General features: G+C 35.6%; 1 protein-coding gene across 5 annotated transcripts in view; it reads right to left on the bottom strand.

The window, feature by feature from the left end:
* Window positions 1-315: 315 nt before the first annotated feature.
* POT1 (protection of telomeres 1) overlaps window positions 316-21,640 on the bottom strand; it is a 90,100-nt gene continuing 68,775 nt past the window's right edge. For all 5 annotated transcript variants that reach the window (XM_020900436.2, XM_020900437.2, XM_020900438.2 and 2 more), the window contains 7 exons: window positions 18,958-19,114; window positions 16,647-16,852; window positions 11,733-11,868; window positions 7,694-7,782; window positions 5,278-5,369; window positions 3,592-3,697; window positions 316-1,634 (listed from right to left, as the gene is read on the bottom strand). In XM_020900436.2, the coding sequence (XP_020756095.1) occupies window positions 1,522-1,634; window positions 3,592-3,697; window positions 5,278-5,369; window positions 7,694-7,782; window positions 11,733-11,868; window positions 16,647-16,852; window positions 18,958-19,114 (899 nt within the window). In that variant the 3' untranslated portion in view covers window positions 316-1,521. The remainder of the gene's footprint in view (window positions 1,635-3,591; window positions 3,698-5,277; window positions 5,370-7,693; window positions 7,783-11,732; window positions 11,869-16,646; window positions 16,853-18,957; window positions 19,115-21,640) is intronic.

The raw sequence follows: 21,640 nt of genomic DNA, 5'->3' as shown, positions 1-21,640 counted from the left end.
ATCCCATGACTGTAGCCCACCAGGCTCCTCTGTCCATGCAATTCTCCAGGCAAGAATACTGGAGTGGGTAGCCATTCCCTTCTCTGGGATATCTTCCTGACTCAGGGATCAAACCTGGATCTTCTGCATTGCAGGCAGATTCTTTACCATCTGAGCCACCAGGGAAGTCCAAAACACAAGTTAAGTACTTACGTAACATGGCGCTTGGTGCATGGACAGTCCTAAATATCTGTTACATTGATACATCTGCTTTGACTCTTCACTTCCAATCATGCCCCAGCTCAGCATAGGGCAAATAAATAAAAACAGTTGAAATTATATATTTATTTATTCTTTATTAATACTGAACTAGGCAGATCTGTATCTCTCAGTTGTCAGCAAATAACATACACAAATTTTTACATATATGCAAATATATACAAGTATTTGTATAAAACTGAATACTCATGATTTTAAATTTGACAAATATCAGGTAAAAAGCAGACTATCACACTGAGTTAATTTCTCTCTCAATGTTCAGCATGAAATAGAAGTCTATTTTACACAAGATCCTCACAAAAAGGTTAATATAAGTAAGCCACGAACACTGCAAATTTGACCACTTGATTAGATTTGAGGAGGAAGGGAATAACTTCCAGTATCATGTTGAGAAACAAGCAATAAAAGCACACGAGTCTGAAAAAATGGAGTTATCCTCGACGGGTCAAAATCAGCACCCGAGGAAAGCAATTCCACTCCTTGCACTTAAAGCAAATCACTCTTTAAAGCGCACTGTAGCTCATGCAGACAAGCACTTCTTCAAGGAGTCCTTGTTTAAGCAGATCCCTTTGTACAAACATGAAAAAAATCAAATCTTGCATTCAGTAAAAGTTGAAGGTTTAAGGTGAGGACATTTCCTAAGCCCATAGGCTTGCTAAAATCATCCACATGGCTGATGTAATGCTGATGCTTTTTCTTCAGATAAAGCAGTTCAACCAGTGATGGTGGATGGCAGAGAAATCAGTGGGTGACACATGGAAAAACCAACAGGGGGAGGATTTTTAGGGTGCTCATGCTCAACAGCTCAGTTGGGTCCAACTCTTTGTGACCCCATGGACTGCAGTCCCCCAAGCTCCTTTGTCCACGGAATTTTGCAGGCAAGAATACTGGAGTGGGTTGCCATTTCCTACTCCAACTGTTAGGGCAGGGTAGCAAAATAGCTTCTCTGAAAGGAGAAGAGTCAAGAGTAAGTGAAAACATAGTCCTTATTTATTTGATGTCTCTCTTTTATACCCCTCACAGCTATCATATTGGAGATTCTGAGCAACAGGAACATTTTGAACTTATAAGAGGGCATTAAGATAACACAATGCCTATTGGTAAAAAAAAAAAAAAAAAAAACGAAAAACAAAAAAACAACTGGCTAAAATGGAAAATAAACTACAGAATTAGATGTTTCATGTGTTTTATATCAATCTCATAGAAAATGGTAATGTTTTCTAAAATTACAATATTTCATATGCTCTAAGCTAAATGTCAAAATTAGATAACATCATCTGCAATTGTAGTATGAAAAATCTGATAGCATATCTGCTGCTCCTTTCCACTTGTGACATTATATGACCTGATGAAGAATTCCAGCCACGGATACGCATCTACAAATCAAAAAAAGAAGTAATATTGAATCATTAAAATGAAACATATAACTCAGAAATATGTATCTAAGCATAACACTTAACTAGTAAAATTAACATATTTAATTTAGCTTGAGAAGTAAATAAATACACTCACCAAATTTAACATCATCTGTTCTTTCAAATACACACTGGCTTCATGTTACTGCTTTGCAGCAATTCTGACTAATTTGAATTTTTCCCCAATAACAAGAAAAAGTAATGATGTAGGGTTTTCAAAATATTTGATATCATAGGTAGTAATCTAAATCATTCCTGACTTTTTTTTAAATTTTATTTTTGGCTGCGCTGGGTCTTTGCTGCTACTTGGGCTTTCTTCTCTAGTTACAGCGAGTGGGAGCTACTCTCCTGGCAGTGCATGGGCTTCATTACGGTGGCTTCTCCTGTTGCAGAGCACAGGCTCTAGAGCATGCGGGCTTCAGCAGTTGAGCCGCAGGAGCTCTAACGTGCAGGCTCGGTAGTTACAGCACACAGGCTGAGCTGCCTGGTGGCATGTGGGGTCGTCCTGGGCCAGGGACTGAACGTGTGTCTCCTGCATTGGGAGGCAGATTCTCAACCACTGGACCACCAGGCAAGTTCCTGGTGGGGACTTTCCTTTCTTTTTTTTCCTGCCGAGTGCTTACTGATCTCCCCTGTTTTGCTTTTCTTGGCTGACTGCAAAGAAGCCAGCTCACCTTTATATCTGTCTAGCTGAAAGCCCTGTCAGGTACCAGGTACTCTGTCCAGGCAATATGGCAGCCACAAGTGCCATTTCCAAGCTTTGGCCATGACCACAGTGAATCTATATATACCTTCTAGAACAGTCTGGTAATATTTCTTAAAGTTTGAATTTGAAAGACACTTAATATAGTCCTAACTATTGGCAAGGGTCAAGCAAGACAGGCTTCTCCCACACTGTCGGTAGAACCATGAATACGGAAAATGCTCTTGAAAAGCCATCTGGCAGTATGTATCAAACGCCTATCATATCTATGCTTTTTGATACGACTGTTTTATTTTCAAATATCTATCCAAAAGAATCCAAACAGCCAATAAAAATGAAAACTGACATCAAATAAAAGTATGTAAGTTAGACTTAGTTATGGATGTACAAAAACTCTCTCTTTGGAATTGTTATAAAATGCAAAGACTGATCAGGGGAAAATAAACCTGATTTAAGACAAACTGTAAAAGTTAAACTGACAACAGCTAAATTTGCTGCTGGTAAAATCTGTTACTGATGAAAAATTGTGATGAGAAGTCAAATTGCCTTAAAATGATTTAGATCTGCACATTTAAGGCAAAGAGAAATAATGGCCACCAAAGAAAGTAGGTGTAATCAATGCAACCTGACTTGAAGACTGGCTGGTGAATCAAATATTACACAGAAAACAACAAAAGCTAACAAAATATGTAGATAAAATATGAAATTAGCTAATATTGAATAAACAATTCATCAGTGAAATGAGTGAGTTTTTTATAGGAAATGTTTGTCAAAATTTCATCCCTGTTGGCTCAATTTCAACTGTTTGTATGCATAAGCAGCTTATTAAATGTGTTTGCGATCAAAATTGCCTTTTTTCCTGCCGACTGCTTACTGATCTCCCCTATTTTGCTTTTCTTGGCTGACTGCGAAGAAGCCAGCTCACCTTTATATCTGTCTAGCTGAAAGCCCTGTCAGGTACCAGGTACTCTGATACATTTCAAAATATATAGAAAATCTTTTTTTCATTTCAGGAATTATGATTCATACCTGTCTTATCCTTGCCACAGTCTTCATCAGTAGGTAGGTCATACAGTCTCATCAATCACTAATTTATAAATTTATTTGGACTCAGATTTAAAAACTTTTTTACCTCTAAAAGTCCAGAGATTAGCCATAAGCTAAGTATTATTTCAAGAAAAAGAATGAATGGCATTAACAAATATTACTGCCTACCAATTTTTGCTCCTGGGGGACAAAACATATCCATGATCATTTCCATGTTATGCTGAAGATTATCATTGTTTAAGACTTCTGATGCTGGAATCTGGAAGAAATTTTCCTTAAGAAAAACACAAAGAAACAAGGAAATGATTAGAAGTTATAATCAATGTGAAAGTATTTGAATATTATCTAATTAAAATCATCTAAACTACTTCACCCTATTTATATTGTAGACTTCATAAACTAGAGTGCTAAACTCTAAAATCTAATCCATTACTTTAATCTAAAGACAGCTTTGAGATACATATAAAACCAAGTTAAATTGTTTTGACATAATGATAACTAAAAGTAGTGAGCAGAACACAGTGAAGTTTACTATTCTCTTGACAGCACACAGACTAAGCACCTATGATGTCTAAGTGCCGAGTTTAAGAGTATAATATATACTATATATTTATTTGTTTAGCTTTTTTCTCCTCTACTATTTGTAAGATCTAGGAGGGAAAGGAGTTTGCTTGCTTCACTCACTGCCATGTTCCTATCACAAAGAATAGCACTTGGCATAGAGCAGGTGATCATTAAATATTTAATAAATGGATAAACTGATTAGGTAGAAGAAAAGGTGTCCTCATCTTTATCCCAGATTTTTTTCCCAATGTGTGTAGTAAAAACCTCACTGGCCTGTGCCCTCAGTTTCTGAGAGGTAACCTCTAAAACCTTGGAACATCATGCCTCACAGATGTGTCTGCATTTGCCTAGGTAACCTGGGTCACTCTAACATTGTGATTTAGGGTGGAGAGTTTGGAGCATGTGGTTTTAACTTGACCACTGGAGGGGCTGAAGACTGAGATAAGTCACAGGGGCAGCCAATACTGACTACCTGATGAAGTGCCAATAAAAACTGGATGCTACGGCTCCTTTTGCTGCCCTGGTTGGCAACACCTCACGTGTACTGCTACACATCATTACCAGGAAAGTAACACTGTCCACGACTCCACAGGAAGAGAACATTAGCTCTATGTCTGAAACTTACCTGGATTCAGATTCATGCACCTCTCCCCTTGAGGATTTTAACCTATACCCTTTAGCCATGATAAATAGTTAACAGTGAGCATAATGCACACAGTAAGTTTTGTAAGTCTTTCTAGTAAATTATCAAAACTAAGAGTGGTCGTGGAGACCTCTGTGCTTTCGATTGGCGTCAGAGGTAAGGGTCTTGGTCTAGGGAACCCCTCAACTTGAAATTGTTAGAAATGAAGGTAGTCTTGTAGATAGCTACCAAGCTTCACATAATACAATGGATCTCCCCTTCAAAGTAACTTCATTCTTTCTAATATGAAATGTTGGAGACTTAAAAAGCCCAGTGAAATGCTAATAGATAACGCCTGAGGGTATGGCCACACCTCTGCCTCCAGTTCTTGGAGTAGAACTTCTGCATGGTATAGAGAAGGAGTCTTTCCTTAAATTCTGATTTTTCAATTTCTCACTATTCACATATTAAGATTATAGTGTCAAATCAAGAGAGTAAATACATACATAATTTAAGATTTATGTGCTTGTTTTATTTATTCTTCTGAGTTGCCTTAAATGTTCTCAGTAATAAGGTAGGCATGGATAAATATATTAAAATTCAAAAAAGTACTATTTTAGAAATATCTTCTAATAGTTAGAAATATCTTTACTACCTCTGTTACTTACAGAATCCATGAGGTAAGCTTCCAATACTCCCGTTCCATCGTCAAGAGTAAATGTCATCACAAACACTTGTTGGAGGGGAACAATGCCCAGTGCTAATGAAGGAAAAAAGTTGAAACCATATGAATCTCCTACGTCGTTTTTCTTTGACCACACTGTGCTCCCTCCAGTGAAAGCATGGAGTCTCACAACCACTGGACTACTAAGAAGTCCCACTATGCCTTTTAATAACAGTAAAGAAAAAAGTTGTTTTGTGATATTATGTTCCTGTTAATCTTGTTAACTAAAATAATTCAAGAGATTAAAAAAAAAAGCACTCCTTTTTGTTCCCTGATACTAATATGTTAAGCTCATTTCAGAAGGGTAATTTTGGAATATTATACTACACCTGTATAGAGACAATGACTCAAGAGCAATGGTATCTTTGTTAACTTTATTTAAAAAAAATTTATGTTTTGGCTGCACTGGGTCTCCCCTGTGCATGAGAGCTTTCCCTAGCTCTGAGTGGCACGCGGGGGACACTCTCCATTGCAGTGCGGGGGGCTTCTCTTGCTGCGGAGCATGGGCTCGAGTGTGGGCTCAGTGGCCGGGGCGCAAGCGCTCAGCCGCTCTGTGCCACGTGGGATCTTCCCAGACGAGGGAGGGAACCCATGTCCTTGTATTGTCTTGGATTCTTAACCACTGGACCATCAGAGAAGTCCCAGTATCTTTTTAAAACACTAAATGCTGATAGAGCATTATCTTTAAAATGAGTTGATCTTCACAGAAAATATAAAAGGCAATTCAATGCATGTTAGCTTATGTAAGAGAAAATTTAAATGTCAGAATGTTCTTAAAAAAAACAGCATACAGTTCAATGGTTAGGATTTTGTAACCTGTCTCTATCCTTTGGATTTTAAGCACAGAGATCACTTATTTTTTTAAAAGATAGCATCTGGTTGAATGATGCCAGAATCTGAGATTTCATAATTTGGTTTAGATGAGGAAAAAAGGAAGAAATTAAAGTGATACTAAATTATATGAAAATGTATAGGTTAAAATGAACATCTTACTTTGTGTCTATAAATGAAAGACATTCAAAATGCTTATATAATGGAATATTGTCTTCCATCTGTGGAATTCATATTCAAATATGACTAATAAAGGGGGCAAGTAAGAAAAATAAATTAGGCCATACAGACATGAGAAAAATCACTAATACAGAGGAACTGATTTTCAAGATTCAAAAGTACTCAATAGACTGTGGGCTAAAACCAAGAAGGATGAACAGAAAACCTACTCTAAGAGACCAATAAGCAAACAAAGAACTACATTAAGTACAGGATGATGAGACCAAGCTTGAAGTACACAGCAAGAAATTCATGCAAAAGTTAACCTGGATTTTAACTGGACCACAAACAAAACATGAATTAGTAGTATCACATAGCTAAATTAAAAGAGAAAGAAAACAAAACCAAGAATACAAACAATATCTACACAATAAAATTTTCAGGCAAGCAGGAGCACTGTCCAATTTTAGGGAATAAAGGTTTTCTCCACATTCTGAACTGGCCAACATCTGCAGCCCTATTTCTAGCTTTGAGTACCAAACTTTGAGAAGAACATTGGTAAAATGGAATGCTTATTGAAGAGGAGAAATAAAGCAGTAAGAAACATGAGAAAATACCAAAGGAAGTGTGGATACCTGCTTGGAGAAATAAGGACTTAATGAATACTTGACAGATTACATTCAAATGCACAGTCTACTGATTTTATAGAAGAGGGAACACACGGACTCTAATTCTCTTAACAGCAGACAGAACGTGACCCATGTTGAAATTGCAGGTAAGCAGATTTTGCCCCACTGTTAAGTACTGCATCTAAAAAATAAGATTTGTTATCTTACAATGAAAATCCCGCGGACAGAGGAGCCTGGAGGGCTGCTGTCCGTGGAGTCTCACAGAGTTGGACACAACTGAAGTGACTTAGCAATGTAAATGGGTCCCCAGTTGCTGAGAGTTTTAAGCCAAGGCTGGATGACCACAGTTAATGATGTGATATAAAAAGACTCTTATTATTCCAGCTAAAGACTTGTATTGGGTAAAAAGTTCTAATAGCTAGTTCTAAAATTCTTTTCAAACCCAAGATACCATAAACTGGAGAGATTTTTCACAAGTTGTATTTATGATTAATACTAAATTATTGAAAATTAAAATGTAGTAACTGAAAAATACTGTAAGATTCTTAAAAGTACATTTTCAAGTTTTTAAAATATTTAAACTTTTATTATGATCACTGTGAATGGTTCTGCTTAAGAAAAACTAAACTTTAGCATAACCTTTGCTCTGATTTTAAAATATCCACAAATACTGAAATATTATCAGTGAGATTATCCTATATAAAGACAGTTACAATTATAGGACAGAAAAATTTAGCTAACCTTCTGCAACAGAAGAAGGAATCCACGATGTTTTATTAACCAGGGAATTTAGATTTTTTATTGGTCTCAAACTAGAGCAGTGTTTACATCTGAAATCAATAAAAGAAAAAATAAGTTATTATAAGTAATTATTACAACTCATTTAATTATTATAAATCTTTGCTGTTCAAGCATGCACAATTTAAAAAGTGCATTATTAAACAAAAGAGCACTGCAATTTCTGTATTTTAATGTGCATATTACAAACAGAATTATTAAAACAAATGAACTCCTTACAACAGAAGCAATCAAAAAAGATAGTACAGTCAGAATTTACATTGCTAAGCTGACAATGAGAAAGGTTCCAGGTGCAGGCTATTAATTAATTTGGCTAATTTCCTTATTTGTAAAGTGAAAAACTCTAAAGACTCTTTTGATTTATGGCTCTGAGAACAATATGTAATACCCAAGACCTTTAAATTTATAAATATAGCCAATAGGAGAAAGTTACTCTAACTAAAGAAGTTAGTACTAGGACATATTTAGAGAATCACAGTATATGATGCCTAATGCTATAGTTAGGGGTTTCCCAGGTGGCAGAGTGGTAAAGAATCTGCCTGTCAATGCAGGAGATGTGGGTTCAATCCCTGGGCTAGGAAGATCTTTTGGAGGAAATGCTAACCCACTCCAGTAGTTTTGCCAGGATAATTCAATGGAGAGAGGAGCCTGATGGGCTACAGTCCATGGAGTCACAGAGCTGGACAAGATTGAGCAACTGAGCATGCATGCACAATACTGTATTTATTCTTTGTAATATAAATCAGTCTAAAATCATATAATACACTTAAATTGTACATTATCTAGTATAGATATTTTGCTTTACTAATATATAAACATTTTAAATATAAGTAATTTACTTTTTATTATATATATTAATATTTAGGAGATGTTGATAAGAAAATACGCTTGAACAAAAATATAAAAATTAACATTCAAAAGGTTCACGCAGAATACTTTTCATTTGCAATCTGGGGAGGAACAGAGGGTAACTATATTAAATATTATCTCCTTCCACTCTTCAAATACACCAAAGCATCTTCTTTAACAGAAAAAGGTAACTGGGCGAGTTACCTTTAAAAATGGCTGTAATATTAAACTTTAGACATTGATTAAGTATACAAATTAAAAATTAAAAAGTAACAAGCGTAAATTAGAGAATTCATTACTTCCAAAGTAATGAAAGAGGAAAAAGGAGAAAAATAAGAACATTTTTATAAACTAATCCAATAGATGACTGGAGAAAAAAAAGTAATAACAAAAAAGGATGAAAAGGGAAACAATACTATGGTAAGTGTGGAGAAGGAAATGGCAACCCACTCCACTATTCTTGCCTGGAGAATCTCATGGACAGAGGAGCCTGGCGGGCTACAGTCCATGGGGTCGCAAGAGTTGGGCATGACTTAGCAACTAAACCACCACCACCACCACCAAGGGTAAAACAACATGAAATATAGTGTAAAAATAAAACCTAGATGTTTCAGCAATTAACTTATTTTAAAATCATCTACAAAAAACAACTAAAATCTACTGGCATTTATTTATGAGCGCTACTAAAATACAACAACAAAGAAATATAAAAGCAATGGGATGAGAATAAAGTACACCATGCAATTACCAACCAAAAAAGCTGATACAATTATAAGAATATGAAAAAAAATAAACTTTACAGCAAAAAATCATGATTATAGATGAAGTTTTTATATAAGGACATATAGTACACTGAATTCACCAAGATGAAATGCTGAACCTGAATGAACAAGCAAAAAAGACTCAAAACATATAAAGCACACATTGACAGAATAAAATGTCACAAACTCACAATCACAGAGGACATTAACTAGCCTCTAAGAAGGTACTGTATAGATAAAATGACAAAGGAAAGAAGGTTTGGATACCATTAATAAGCTTGTCTAATGGACATAACTAAATACTACTAAACATTAAACACAACTGTTAGAAAATACACATTCTTTTAAAAATCTATGTAGTATGTACAAATTATGAACAAACATATTCCTTGATAAAGCAAAGATGAATCATTATGAAATACATCAAGCTATTTGGTTAAAAAGTAATTAACTAAAATATAAATAAGAATGTAGCACCTAAAATGAGTGTGTGAAAAATTTAAAATACACAGTGAAATAATTAATGGGCCAAAGAAATCATAATGGAAATTGTGAAACATTTAGAAATGACAAGAAAAATAGGACCTATCAAACCTTTGGTTAAAGCTATGGCTATTTTCTCAGGGGAAAATTATAGACTTCAATATAAATATTTAAATGTATACTAAAAAACAGTGAATTAAGTGAAGCAAACATTCAATTTAAAACATTACAAAAATGGAGTACTAAGGAAACCTACAGAAAGTAAAGGAAAAAAGTAAAGAACAATAATAAACAAAATACAGGCCATCAACAAAACAAAAGCTGGTTGCTTTGGCAAAAAAGGTCAAGGATTAAAAAGTTGCAAATAATATGAAGTGAATTCAAGAAGAGGAAGACTTAAGCACTATGAATAATTTTATGTCAGTAAATTTAAACCTGAAAAACAAATGAAATGCTATTCTAGAAAACTTTCATTACTAAAATAGATTCAAGGACAAACAAATTCTTAAAAGATGTGCAACTGCTAAAAAACTGAAGCAGTGGTTTCAATTCTATTAAAAAAGTATCATATCCAGAAATCTAATTCAAATTTTATAAAAACTTTAAGGTCTTGTCAAACATTTTGGTAAATATGAATATATTAATCTTGGAAAAATCTATAAAATAAAAGGAACCATAGTTAAAAAAGTATAGGACGGACTAGAAGTTTGATGAGATGCATGTAACTGCATATAAAAGCTTACAAAAATCCTTCCTACATCTCTTTGCAGAATTATTAGAATCGGCTAAACACACACAGGCCTTCCCTGGTGGCTCAGACAGTACAGAATCCTCCTGCAACGAGGGAGACATGGGTGGGATCCCTGGGTTGGGAAGATCCCCTGGAGGAGGGCATGGCAACCCTCTCCAGTATTCTTGCCTGGAGAATCCCTATGGACAGAGGAGCCTGGTGGGCTACAGTCCAAGGGGGTCACAGAGTCAAACACAACTGAGTGACTAAGCACATGGCACAAATACACACAGGAACCAAAACAGGGGCCAACAAGTGAAAAATCTGTACATGGAATTTACAGAAGAGAAAACCTAAATAGCCAACAAACAGGAGAGATGCTTAAACTCACCAAAACAACACAGATACTATTTGATACTCATCAGTCTAACAAAATCACAAGTCAGACTAATACCAAGAACTAAGTGTTAAGGAGAATCCAAGGTAAGCAAATTTTTACACATTGCTGATTCACCCATATGGCAATCCACTCCAGTATTCTTGCCTGGAGAGTTCCATAGACAGAGGAATCTGGAGGGCTATAGTCCATAGGGTCACAAATGGTCAGACACAACTGAAGCAACTTAGCATGCACACATGCGCGACTGAACCATAATAACTGGAAAAACAATCTGGTATTTTCCAATAAAGCAGAAAATATTCTATAGCCCAAGGTTTCACAAAGCAGAACCCTTTGACTGTTTGATCAGGTGGAAACACAGATGCTATCTACACTGCCTCTTTCCAAACCTAGTAAGTAGCTCCTAATGTATTTTTATATCTTTTACTTTCTCACTGGCAACTCATTTATAACTTTGTGGCACAGAAATTCTGGAATTCAATTACCTAACTTTTACTAGCATGCAGCTCTGAACCTTCTCTGTAACAAGTATCTAAATTTTTAGAAAGCAAATGAATATTAGCTTTTAGGGCAGCCTTAAACCTAGCAGAGTACAGACACTCAATATATATGCTATTCAAGAAGATACATGTACCAAAAAAATCTATCACCTATAAACTGGTACTCAACCACTATACACTGAATACAGTAGTAACAAGGGGATAAAATAATAAACAAGTGAATAAATAAAATTAAAAATTCCCATTATTGAAAACATACCCATAGTGATGTATTTTTCCTTGTATAAGAAATGGAACTGAAAGGTCAAGGACTTCCAGGTCTTCATGGCCAGATCTTACAGGAATTACACTATGAAACTTGTCTGAGAGTTTGCAGATTTCACTGAGTGTACCTCCTATTAAAAGGGAACAAATAAACCCTTCAAATAGTACACATATAAAGTAGACAAACTGGGGTATTTATTGTGCAACACCTTAGGGGCAGTAAAAGACTAAAAGGATGGACAGAAAAAGACAACACATGCCATGAATTTAACACACTTATACATTTATTGTTAAAAACAGAAATTTGTAAACTTAGGATCCTATTCATTGATTAAAGAAACCACTAAGCAAAAATGCTGAGATATAAGCAAAATAAAAGGTTTGTGAAATATGAACCATCATCTTTTAAAATTTACACAAATTGCTCTTTATGCCTGAACACTTCGGTTCGAATGACCTAAAAAGAATAAAGTTGAGAATGAAAAAATGACAGGATTCCCATTATTAAGTTTGCTATATACTACTAATGTCTAGGCAAATTTAGTCTTGAGTTTGAAATGAATCTTTTCAGTTTTCACTTCAGTTCAGTTCAGTCTCTCAGTCGTGTCTGACTCTGTGACCCCATGGACTGCAGCACTCCAGGCCTCCCTGTCCATCATCAACTCCTGGAGTTTACTCAAACTCATGTCCACTGAGTTGGTCCATACAACCATCTCATCCTCTGTCGTCCCCTTCTCCTCCTGCCCTCAATCTTTCCCAGCATCAGGGTCTTTTCCAATGAGTCAGTTCTTTGCATCAGGTGGCCAAAATATTGGCACTTCAGCCTCAACATCAGTCCTTCCAATGAACACTCAGGACTGATCTCCTTTACGATGGACTGGATGGATTTCCTTGCAGTCCAAGGGACTCTCAAGAGTCTTCTCCAACACCACAGTTCAAAAGCATCAATTCTTCGGCACTCAGCTTTCTTTATAGTCCAACTCTCACATCCATACATGACCACTGGAAAAACCATAGCCTTCACTAGACAGACATTTGTTGGTGAAGTAATGTGTCTGCTTTTTAATATGCTATCTAGGTTGGTCATAACTTTCCTTCCAAGGAGTAAGCATCTTTTCATTTCATGCCTGCAGTCACCATCTGCAGTGATTTTGGAGCCCCCAAAAATAAAGTCTGACAGTTTCCACTGTCTCCCCATCTATTTGCTCATGAAGTGATGGGACCGGATACCATGATCTTTGTTTTCTGAATGTTGAGCTTTAAGGCAACTTTTTCACTCTCCTGTTTCACTTTCATCAAGAGGGTCTTTAGTTCTTCTCTGTTTTCTTCCATAAAGGTGGTGTCATCTACATATCTGAGGTTATTGATATTTCTCCCGGCAATCTGGATTCCAGCCTGTGCTTCCTCCAGCCCAGCATTTCTCATGATGTACTCTGCATATAAGTTAAATAAGCAGGGTGACAAGATACAGCCTTGACGGACTCCTTTCCCGATTTGAAACCAGTCTGTTGTTCCACGTCCATTTCTAACTGTTGCTTCTTGACCTGCATACAGATTTCTCAAGAGGCAGGTCAATTCAGTTCAGTCGCTTGGTTGTGTCCAACTCTTTTCAATCCCATGAACCACAGCACATCAGGCCTTCCTATCCATCACCAACTGCCGGAGTCTACCCAAACCCATGTCCATTGAATCAGTGATGCCATCCAACCATCTCATCCTCTGTCATCCCCTTCTCCTCCTGCCTTCAATCTTTCCCAACATCAGGGTCTTTTCAAATGAGTCAGCTCTTCGCATCAGGTGGCCAAAGTATTGGAGTTTCAGCTTCAACATCAGTCCTTCCAATGAATACCCAGGACTCATCTCCTTTAGGAGGCAGGTCAGGTGGTCTGGTATTCCCATGTCTCAGAATTTTCCACAGTTTATTGTAATCCTCACAGTCAATGGCTTTGGCATAGTCAATAAAGCAGAAATAGATGTTTTTCTGGAATTCTCTTGCTTTTCTGATGATCCAGTGGATGTTGGCAATTTGATCTGGTTCTTCTGCCTTTTCTAAACCAGCTTGAACATATGGAAGTTCACGGTTCACAGTTCTTTTCAGTTTAACCTTTAATTTAAATATAGATGTGAACAGTTCAAGTAATCGAAACTCCTGTATAGTGTTTGTACATTTTTCCTATGAAAAATCATCACACCCAAATGTTATGACAGGAAGGGCACTAAAACCATCAAGTTGGCTGAGAAGAAATAGAATGTTCAATGGCATACCATTATTAGAAGGCAGCCTTCTCTCTGATTACTCAAACCTACCAGTACCTTTTCTGGTACACTTTTACTTAGACTGATAATTTTTCCTCTCCAGGGAAACAGAACAGGATTTATAAAAATAGTTCTGTGTATTTCCTAAAGTTTGTGTAAAATTTATAATGTTGAAATTCAATTGTGAGGGGGAAGTATTTCTGGCGTAGTGGAGTAAAAACATTCAAAAATACACATCTCTATAATAGCAAAAATAACTTTGGCAAAAATTATGAAATTCAACTTTTTCAGAACTCTATTTACGGTAAAGAAACTGCCTGCAATGTGGGAGGCCTGGGTTCAATCCCTGGGTTAGGAAGATCTCTGGGAGGAGTTCATGGCAATTCACTCCAGTATTCTCGCCTGGAGAATTCCAACCACAGAGGAGCCTGGCAGGCTACAGTCCATGGGGTCACAAAGAGTCAGACAGGACTGAGTGAATAAGTACAGAAATTAACCAAAGGTTTGCAACAATTCAAGGAGTGTTCATTCAAAAAAAGTGGATAAATCTTGGTGAGAACAGCAAGCTTTGTGGCATTTTAACTTGCCCAGCTCCCATATCTCTTTTCTCAGCTCTGTAATAGCAGGATCTAACTACAGTTAAGATCCTAGCCTAGGCTTGGAGTTATAATACTCAGAAATATGGTAAAATAAAAATAGCCTGGCTGGCTATAGTCCATAGGGTTGCAAATAAACCTAGTTACACATCAGGTTTACTACTCTAGGTGTTGAAGTTACATAGACTAAAATTACATGTATTCTGACCTCAGGAAATTTTTACATTTTAATAAAGACAACAAATCTATAAACAGACAGTTAAAGCACAAATATAAGAAAAATGCCCTACTAGAAGTTCATATGGTATGTAATAAGAACCACTCAAATCTGCCTGATGAATCAGAAAAATGCCTGATGCATGTAGGTGTTCATTAAATATTATATGTGAATTGCTGGATAAGGAGAATTGCTGCATTTACTTCTGAAGAAGTTTTAGAGCAGAATTTCCCAGGAAAGTGGCAATGGAATGGCAAAGAGGTACAGAGATACACTAGGTTTAGGACGTATCACCAGTTCAGTGCGCCTAGAGGGTGGGATGGGAATTGAGGTAGGAGATGAGACTGAAAGTTGGAGGGATAACTGGTAATTAAAGATAGAAGCAGGAACTACAGGGACTTCTTTGTTAAGCTTCCTTTGGACCCTCAAGGCCAACTTGGATAAGCACAGAATTCTGTGGGAGGCAGCAAAGCACAGAAGGACCCGAAGGCGTATTTGACATCCTCTTAGTTGGCTCTACAAGGACAGTTCTGATATAGTCTGATAGGATCATGGCTTTATTTTATTTTTAGGGCACATAAATAGTCTTACTCCATTTGTGTGTGTGTGTCTTTCTGTTTTTATGTCTATCTCCTGGTACAGGTAAAAATACTGTTAATGGAGTAAGTTGTCACATTTCACTCATAAAAGTGGCCAAGTCTTTTAAAGCTCTAGTAAATCATAATGATGAGGGTAGGGGAACAGATAATTTCATATGCTACTAAAGCATATGCACACTACGATAACTTTCCTAGAGAGAAACTGGGTAACATTTACTTAATTCTTTGTGCTCCCACAATTATACTTCATCCAGGGGGAGATAAAGTTTATCATAGAGTTACTATGTCAAAAAACAGGAAGCAACTCAGTTTCACTAGTCATGATACTGGGAAAGACATTTATCTCTCTGTGGTTGTTTTCTCATGTATAAAATAGCTTATAATAATAGTACCAACTTCAAAGGATTATTGTGATTATTAAATCAGTTAAGATATAGAAATTAATTAAAATAATTTCCTGTATGCTATTATGTATTAAAACAAGAAGTATTCATGAAAACACCACCAATGTTTATACACATATGTATTCACATATATATATATATAATTATTTTTTTAAAAGATTATGAATTACTTTTATAAACAGAAAAATGTCAGTAATAAAAATGATCATAATCCACTGTAATAAAGATCAGTTCATTTACAAAACGAAACTAAAGTTTTCTCTATTTCAAATTAGAAGTGGTCTTCTTTTATTATGGATTGTTATATAAATATTAGATAAAAATAAGACAAAAGTATAAAAGAAATGCAAAAATAAATCTGACTTAAAGATTCATTCTTTTAAAATACTGTATGTCAAGTTACCTTTACTTGAGTTAAGGATTCCTTCCTTGCTTTAGCTATCAATAGATGACTTTCATTGTATTTTTTATGAAACAAGAGTGACATCCAGAGGCCAAGTCAACAGCAACTATATATAATAAACAGCTTCTTGATTATTATTTAGCTCAAAAACCACACTGGATCTCATTAAGATTGCATGCAGGACTCCAAGAAGATGAACAAATGCAACCACTTGAGTTTAATGTATAACTTCAAAATGTCATTCAGTTAAGCTTAGATATGTATATGTGTATGTATCTATTTTAATCTAATTGTTACATATATTTTGAAATTTAAAGCAATAATACTTTGACTTTATATGTCCAAGGTTGACCCTAAAATAAATTTAACAATAATTAATCAGAGAAAGGCAGAAGAAAAAGCTGTATGTTAATAAAACAGTAAGAACATCATACCTTCTATCAAAATTAGACAGTCATTTGAAAGTGGAAGAATACCATTATTTTTCACAAAATGAATAGCTACTTTTCGTTCTCCTTGATCTTTAGTGGTCCAGACCTTCGAATTATATAAGGATGTATTTTGTAGCTTTGTATCTGGGGTTGTGCTTGCACCCTCTTGGAAAATCTTATCCAAATCAATCTCATTTGGCACTTCTTGCCTAAAATCATCAACAATGGAATAACACACAAAAAAAACTGGTATAAGCTTAGAAAGTCAAATTTAACAAATTATCCAATTAAAAGAACGTTTATGTGCTTATGAACCATCTACTTATTTTAAAATATTGAGATAATTCACTCTGCAGATTAAAGGACTCATTCAATAGAAAGATATTTGATGACATTTCATGGCTAATTAGATCCGTATCATAATTACATTAACAACCACCAATTTCCTTGCCTGGCTCTGTGATACCAAGATTATGTATAATTATTTCTTCACCAAACTGTTCTCCTCTGTAAGGAATGCTAAACCTCCCAGTAGGAACCCCATCTTCACTCCAGCTAAATATTCATTACCATTTAAGTAACTTCACTTTCATAGAGTACCTATTTTATAGACCAGTATTGGATTCCTTTTAATCTAGAATATAATTTTTTAATATCATGTGGCAAAATATGATACAGTAGAAACTGCATAATCTGGAATCAAAAGGTCTATTTCCTTTCCTGGTTCTGTCACCAATCAAGTGTGTAACTTTAGGTAAAATCTCTTAACCTTACTAAATGTTCTGCTTTTTGGTGTTGTTTTTAATATTTATCTAATTTTACAGCTATGAGTGGTCTTTGTTGCTGCACATGGGCTCTAGTAGTGGGGGCTACTCTTTGTTGGAGTGCATGGGCTTCTTAGGAGATTCCCTCGTGGCTCCCCTGGTAAAGAATCTGCCTGCAATGCGGGAGACTTGGGTTTGGTCCCTGAGTTAGGAAGATCCCCTGGAGAAGGGAAGGGCTACCCACTCCAGTAATCTGGCCTGCAGAATTCCAGGGGTCGCAAAGAGTTGACACAACTGAGCAACTTTCACTTCACTATGGGCCTCTCACTGCGGTGGCTTCTCTTGCCGAGGAACACGGCCTCCAAGGTGCACAGGTTCAGGAGTTGGACATGGGCTCAGTAGTTGGGGCTTGTGGGCCCTAGAGTATAGGTTCAGCAGCTGTGGTACACAGGCCTAGCTGCCCTCAGGCATGCGGCTACCTCCCGGACCAGGGATTGAACCAGTGTCCCTTGCAATACAAGGCAGATTCTTAACCACTGGGCTACCAGGAAAGCCCCAAACCTCTTAACTTTTCTGAAATGTTTTCCTCATTTGTTTAAAAAAGGATCATATAGGGTGGCTTTGTTTGGTAAACTTATATAATTTTACAGAATTTTACCAACTATAATTTGATAATACTTAAAGATCTAAAATCTGTACTTACACTCTATTATTTCAAGCCCAGATAGATAGAAAACAATCCCTTGTTTTGCAGAAGGAGATCTGATGATTAAAAATCTCCACAAACAGTACTATACTTACATTTCAGAGGGGAAACCATATGTATATTAGTGTATAGAGCACACCCACAAACAACATGTCCAAAAGACGATGCACATACATGTATTTGTTACATACACAGAGGGAAGAGAGTCAGATTGCATAAATAGAGAAAGAGGGATTAAAAATAATTTTCAGAATATGTCTTGAGCCAATAATAAGTACATATATATTCTAATGTCCTATATATTTATTTACTCATTTATATAAAAATTGATGCTTAGAGTAAAGATTTTCAGAAACTGAGAAATCCTCAATTACTAACAAAAGTTTAAATTATGTTCACTGTATTGTAGTTATTAAGCAGGACAGGAGTATTTCCAACAAGGTTTTCTCTAACAATTAAGAATTTAAACTAACCAGAAATCTTATTGATTTAAGAATTTTACTTAATAATGGTTTACTTTCAAGATTTTTTGTTACAAATGAGAAAGTCTGTTCAAATATTTTCATAGTCTGTTACTTGTTTGCATGTATCAGAGCTACTAAATTGAATTTCAGATCTAAAAATAGCACCTACTTTTTTTTTTTTTACTATTATGAAGAAATATCAAAAGGATTTATCTTTAAGGAATTAGTGTTTTCTCTTAAAAAGATTACAATTGTTTCAAAATACAATAGATTTAAACCATAACTGATTCACTTCCAGTATTTAAACTTATACATAAGAAAATATATATACACAAATTTTATGAAATGAAAACTTTGGTTTTATTACAGAAAATACTTACAGTAAGTGACACTTAGGACAATAAAGTTTGACAGACTGAAAGAGTCTTTTGGGCTTATATGATCTCAGTTTTGCTCGGATACGATATTGTTGAGGAGCGTTTTGCTTCAAAATAGCACACAGTGGGGTTTTCTCCAAATATTGATGACCTGTAAGTACTACAAAGAATTTTTGGATTAAGTTAGATAAATCTATAAGGATATTAATGTATTCATGACAAGAATCTCCATGAAAAAATATACAATCAAATCTAATTAAGTTGTATTAACCTTGGTTACATTTTGCCACATCATCTCTGTCATTTTCTCAGTCTCTCCATATATATATATAAATCTTACAGATACATGATTCACATATGCATATTTCACACATATATATATATATATATATATATATATGAATTATTTGATAGTAATTTCCAAACATTATACCCCTTTATCCCTAACTACTTTCAGTGTATATTTTACAAGAACAAGGAATTTCATTAACATATTATAATGCAATTTTCAACATCAAAACACTTACCAATGATTATTACTGGATCAACAGACGTTCAAATTTCTCCAACTAGCCCCATAACACTCCTATTTAGCATTTTATTTTCAGGTCCAGGATCTAATCCTGAACAACGCATTGTATTTATTTCTTCTGTCCCTTTGGAGTCCTTCAGTGTAGAATAGTTCCTAAGCTTTTCTTTGTCTTTCAAGACATTGATATACTGAGAATTTGAGGCTGTTTATTTGGGTGTGTCTGGTTTTTATCATGATCAGATATCAGTTATGCATTTTTGGTAGGAATACTACCATATAAGTGATACTGTGGCCCTCTCAGAGCATATGAAGAGGCACATGTATCAGTATTTTCATCCCTGGGGATATGAACTTTGCTCAGCTCATTAAGGTGGTGTTCAGTAGGTTTCTCCACTATAACCTTATTATTTCCCCCTCCATAATTAATAAGAAAGCATTTGATAAAATATAAATATCCCAATTTCATCAAATGTTTAGAATCCTGCTAGCTTAGGATCCACCAATGACAGGCAACTGGCAATTTTCTTAATAAATTATCACTATCATGATTAAAAATGGTGACTTTGTGTCCTAACTTGATTATTTCTTTTATATTTATCAGCTGCCATTCTACTTAAAATAACAGTTTTCTATTCAACCTCATTTATTTGTTTTCTTCTTTATTTACTCTCCATATGGACTACTAGATTCCTACTTTACTCAAGCAGTACTATCCCATCACTAGTAATTTTAATTTTGACACTTAAATTGCACCAGATTTGACAACTGTCACCATTAACCTGGTGGACTTCTCTACTTTATGGCACAATAAGATGTTCCAGAATCATCTTACAATTCTGCTTCCCAATTCTGGAATATGCTATTTCTCCAAGAAGCCCTGATTGGGGATATCATTTATAAATTAAGATCTGAATACTAGGTGTGCTTATTGCTACTGGGTGTTATTGTTTCCATTAGAGCTGGGGCACATATGCATGTATGTTTACACCTATACTTACACATATGAGCCTGCATGTGTATGAATATATACATGAGCAAATACATAATATACAAACAAATATATCTATTTATCTGTCTCTAATACCATGAGTGCATACTAACACCTCCAATTCTAATATAATACCATAAGATTCTTTCTACTAGCCCTCTGCCATTTCATAGTTATACATCCTTTCTCCAGTCATGAAAAACTCATGTTTTTATAATAGTATATTACAGAATTTTACTTAATACATTATGTGGAGAAATATTTTCTTAATTGTTCTATTTCACCTTAGCTGAAGTAACAGACTACGACACAATTGCACTCATCTCACACGCTACTAAAGTAATGCTCAAAATTCTCCAAGCCAGGCTTCAGCAATACGTGAACCATACACTTCCAGATGTTCAAGCTGGTTTTAAAAAGGCAGAGGAACCAGAGATCAAATTGCCAACATCCGCTGGATCATCGAAAAAGCAAGAGAGTTCCAGAAAAACATCTATTTCTGCTTTATTGGTTGTGACAAAGCCTTTGACTGTGTGGATCACAATAAACTGTGGAAAATTCTGAAAGAGATGGGAATACCAGACCACCTGATCAGCCTCTTGAGAAACCTGTATGCAGGTCAGGAAGCAACAGTTACAACTGGACATGGAAAAACAGACTGGTTCCAAATAGGAAAAGGAGTACGTCAAGGCTGTATATTGTCACCTGCTTATTTAACTTATATGCAGAGTGCATCATGAGAAATGCTGGGCTGGATGAAGCACAAGCTGGAATCAAGATGGCCAGGAGAAACATCAATAACCTCAGATATGCAGATGACACCACCCTTATGACAGAAAGTGAAGAGGAACTAAAGAGATTCTTGATGAAAGTGAAAGAGGAGAGTGAAAAAGCTGGCTTAAAGCTCAACATTCAGAAAACTAAGATCATGGCATCTGGTCCCATCACTTCATGGCAAATAGATGGGGAAACAGTGGAAACAGTGTCAGACTTTATTTTTTTGGGCTCCAAGTCACTGCAGATGGTGATTGCAGCCATGAAATTAAAAGACGCTTACTCCTTGGAAAGAAAGTTATGACCAACCTAGATAGCATATTAAAAAGCAGAGACATTATTTTGCCAACAAAGGTCCGTCCAGTCAAGGCTATGGTTTTTCCAGTGGTCAT

This window comes from Odocoileus virginianus, chromosome 1, assembly GCF_023699985.2.
Source record: "Odocoileus virginianus isolate 20LAN1187 ecotype Illinois chromosome 1, Ovbor_1.2, whole genome shotgun sequence".
Lineage (NCBI taxonomy): Eukaryota > Metazoa > Chordata > Mammalia > Artiodactyla > Cervidae > Odocoileus > Odocoileus virginianus.
This window is presented reverse-complemented; position numbering and strand designations above follow the sequence as displayed.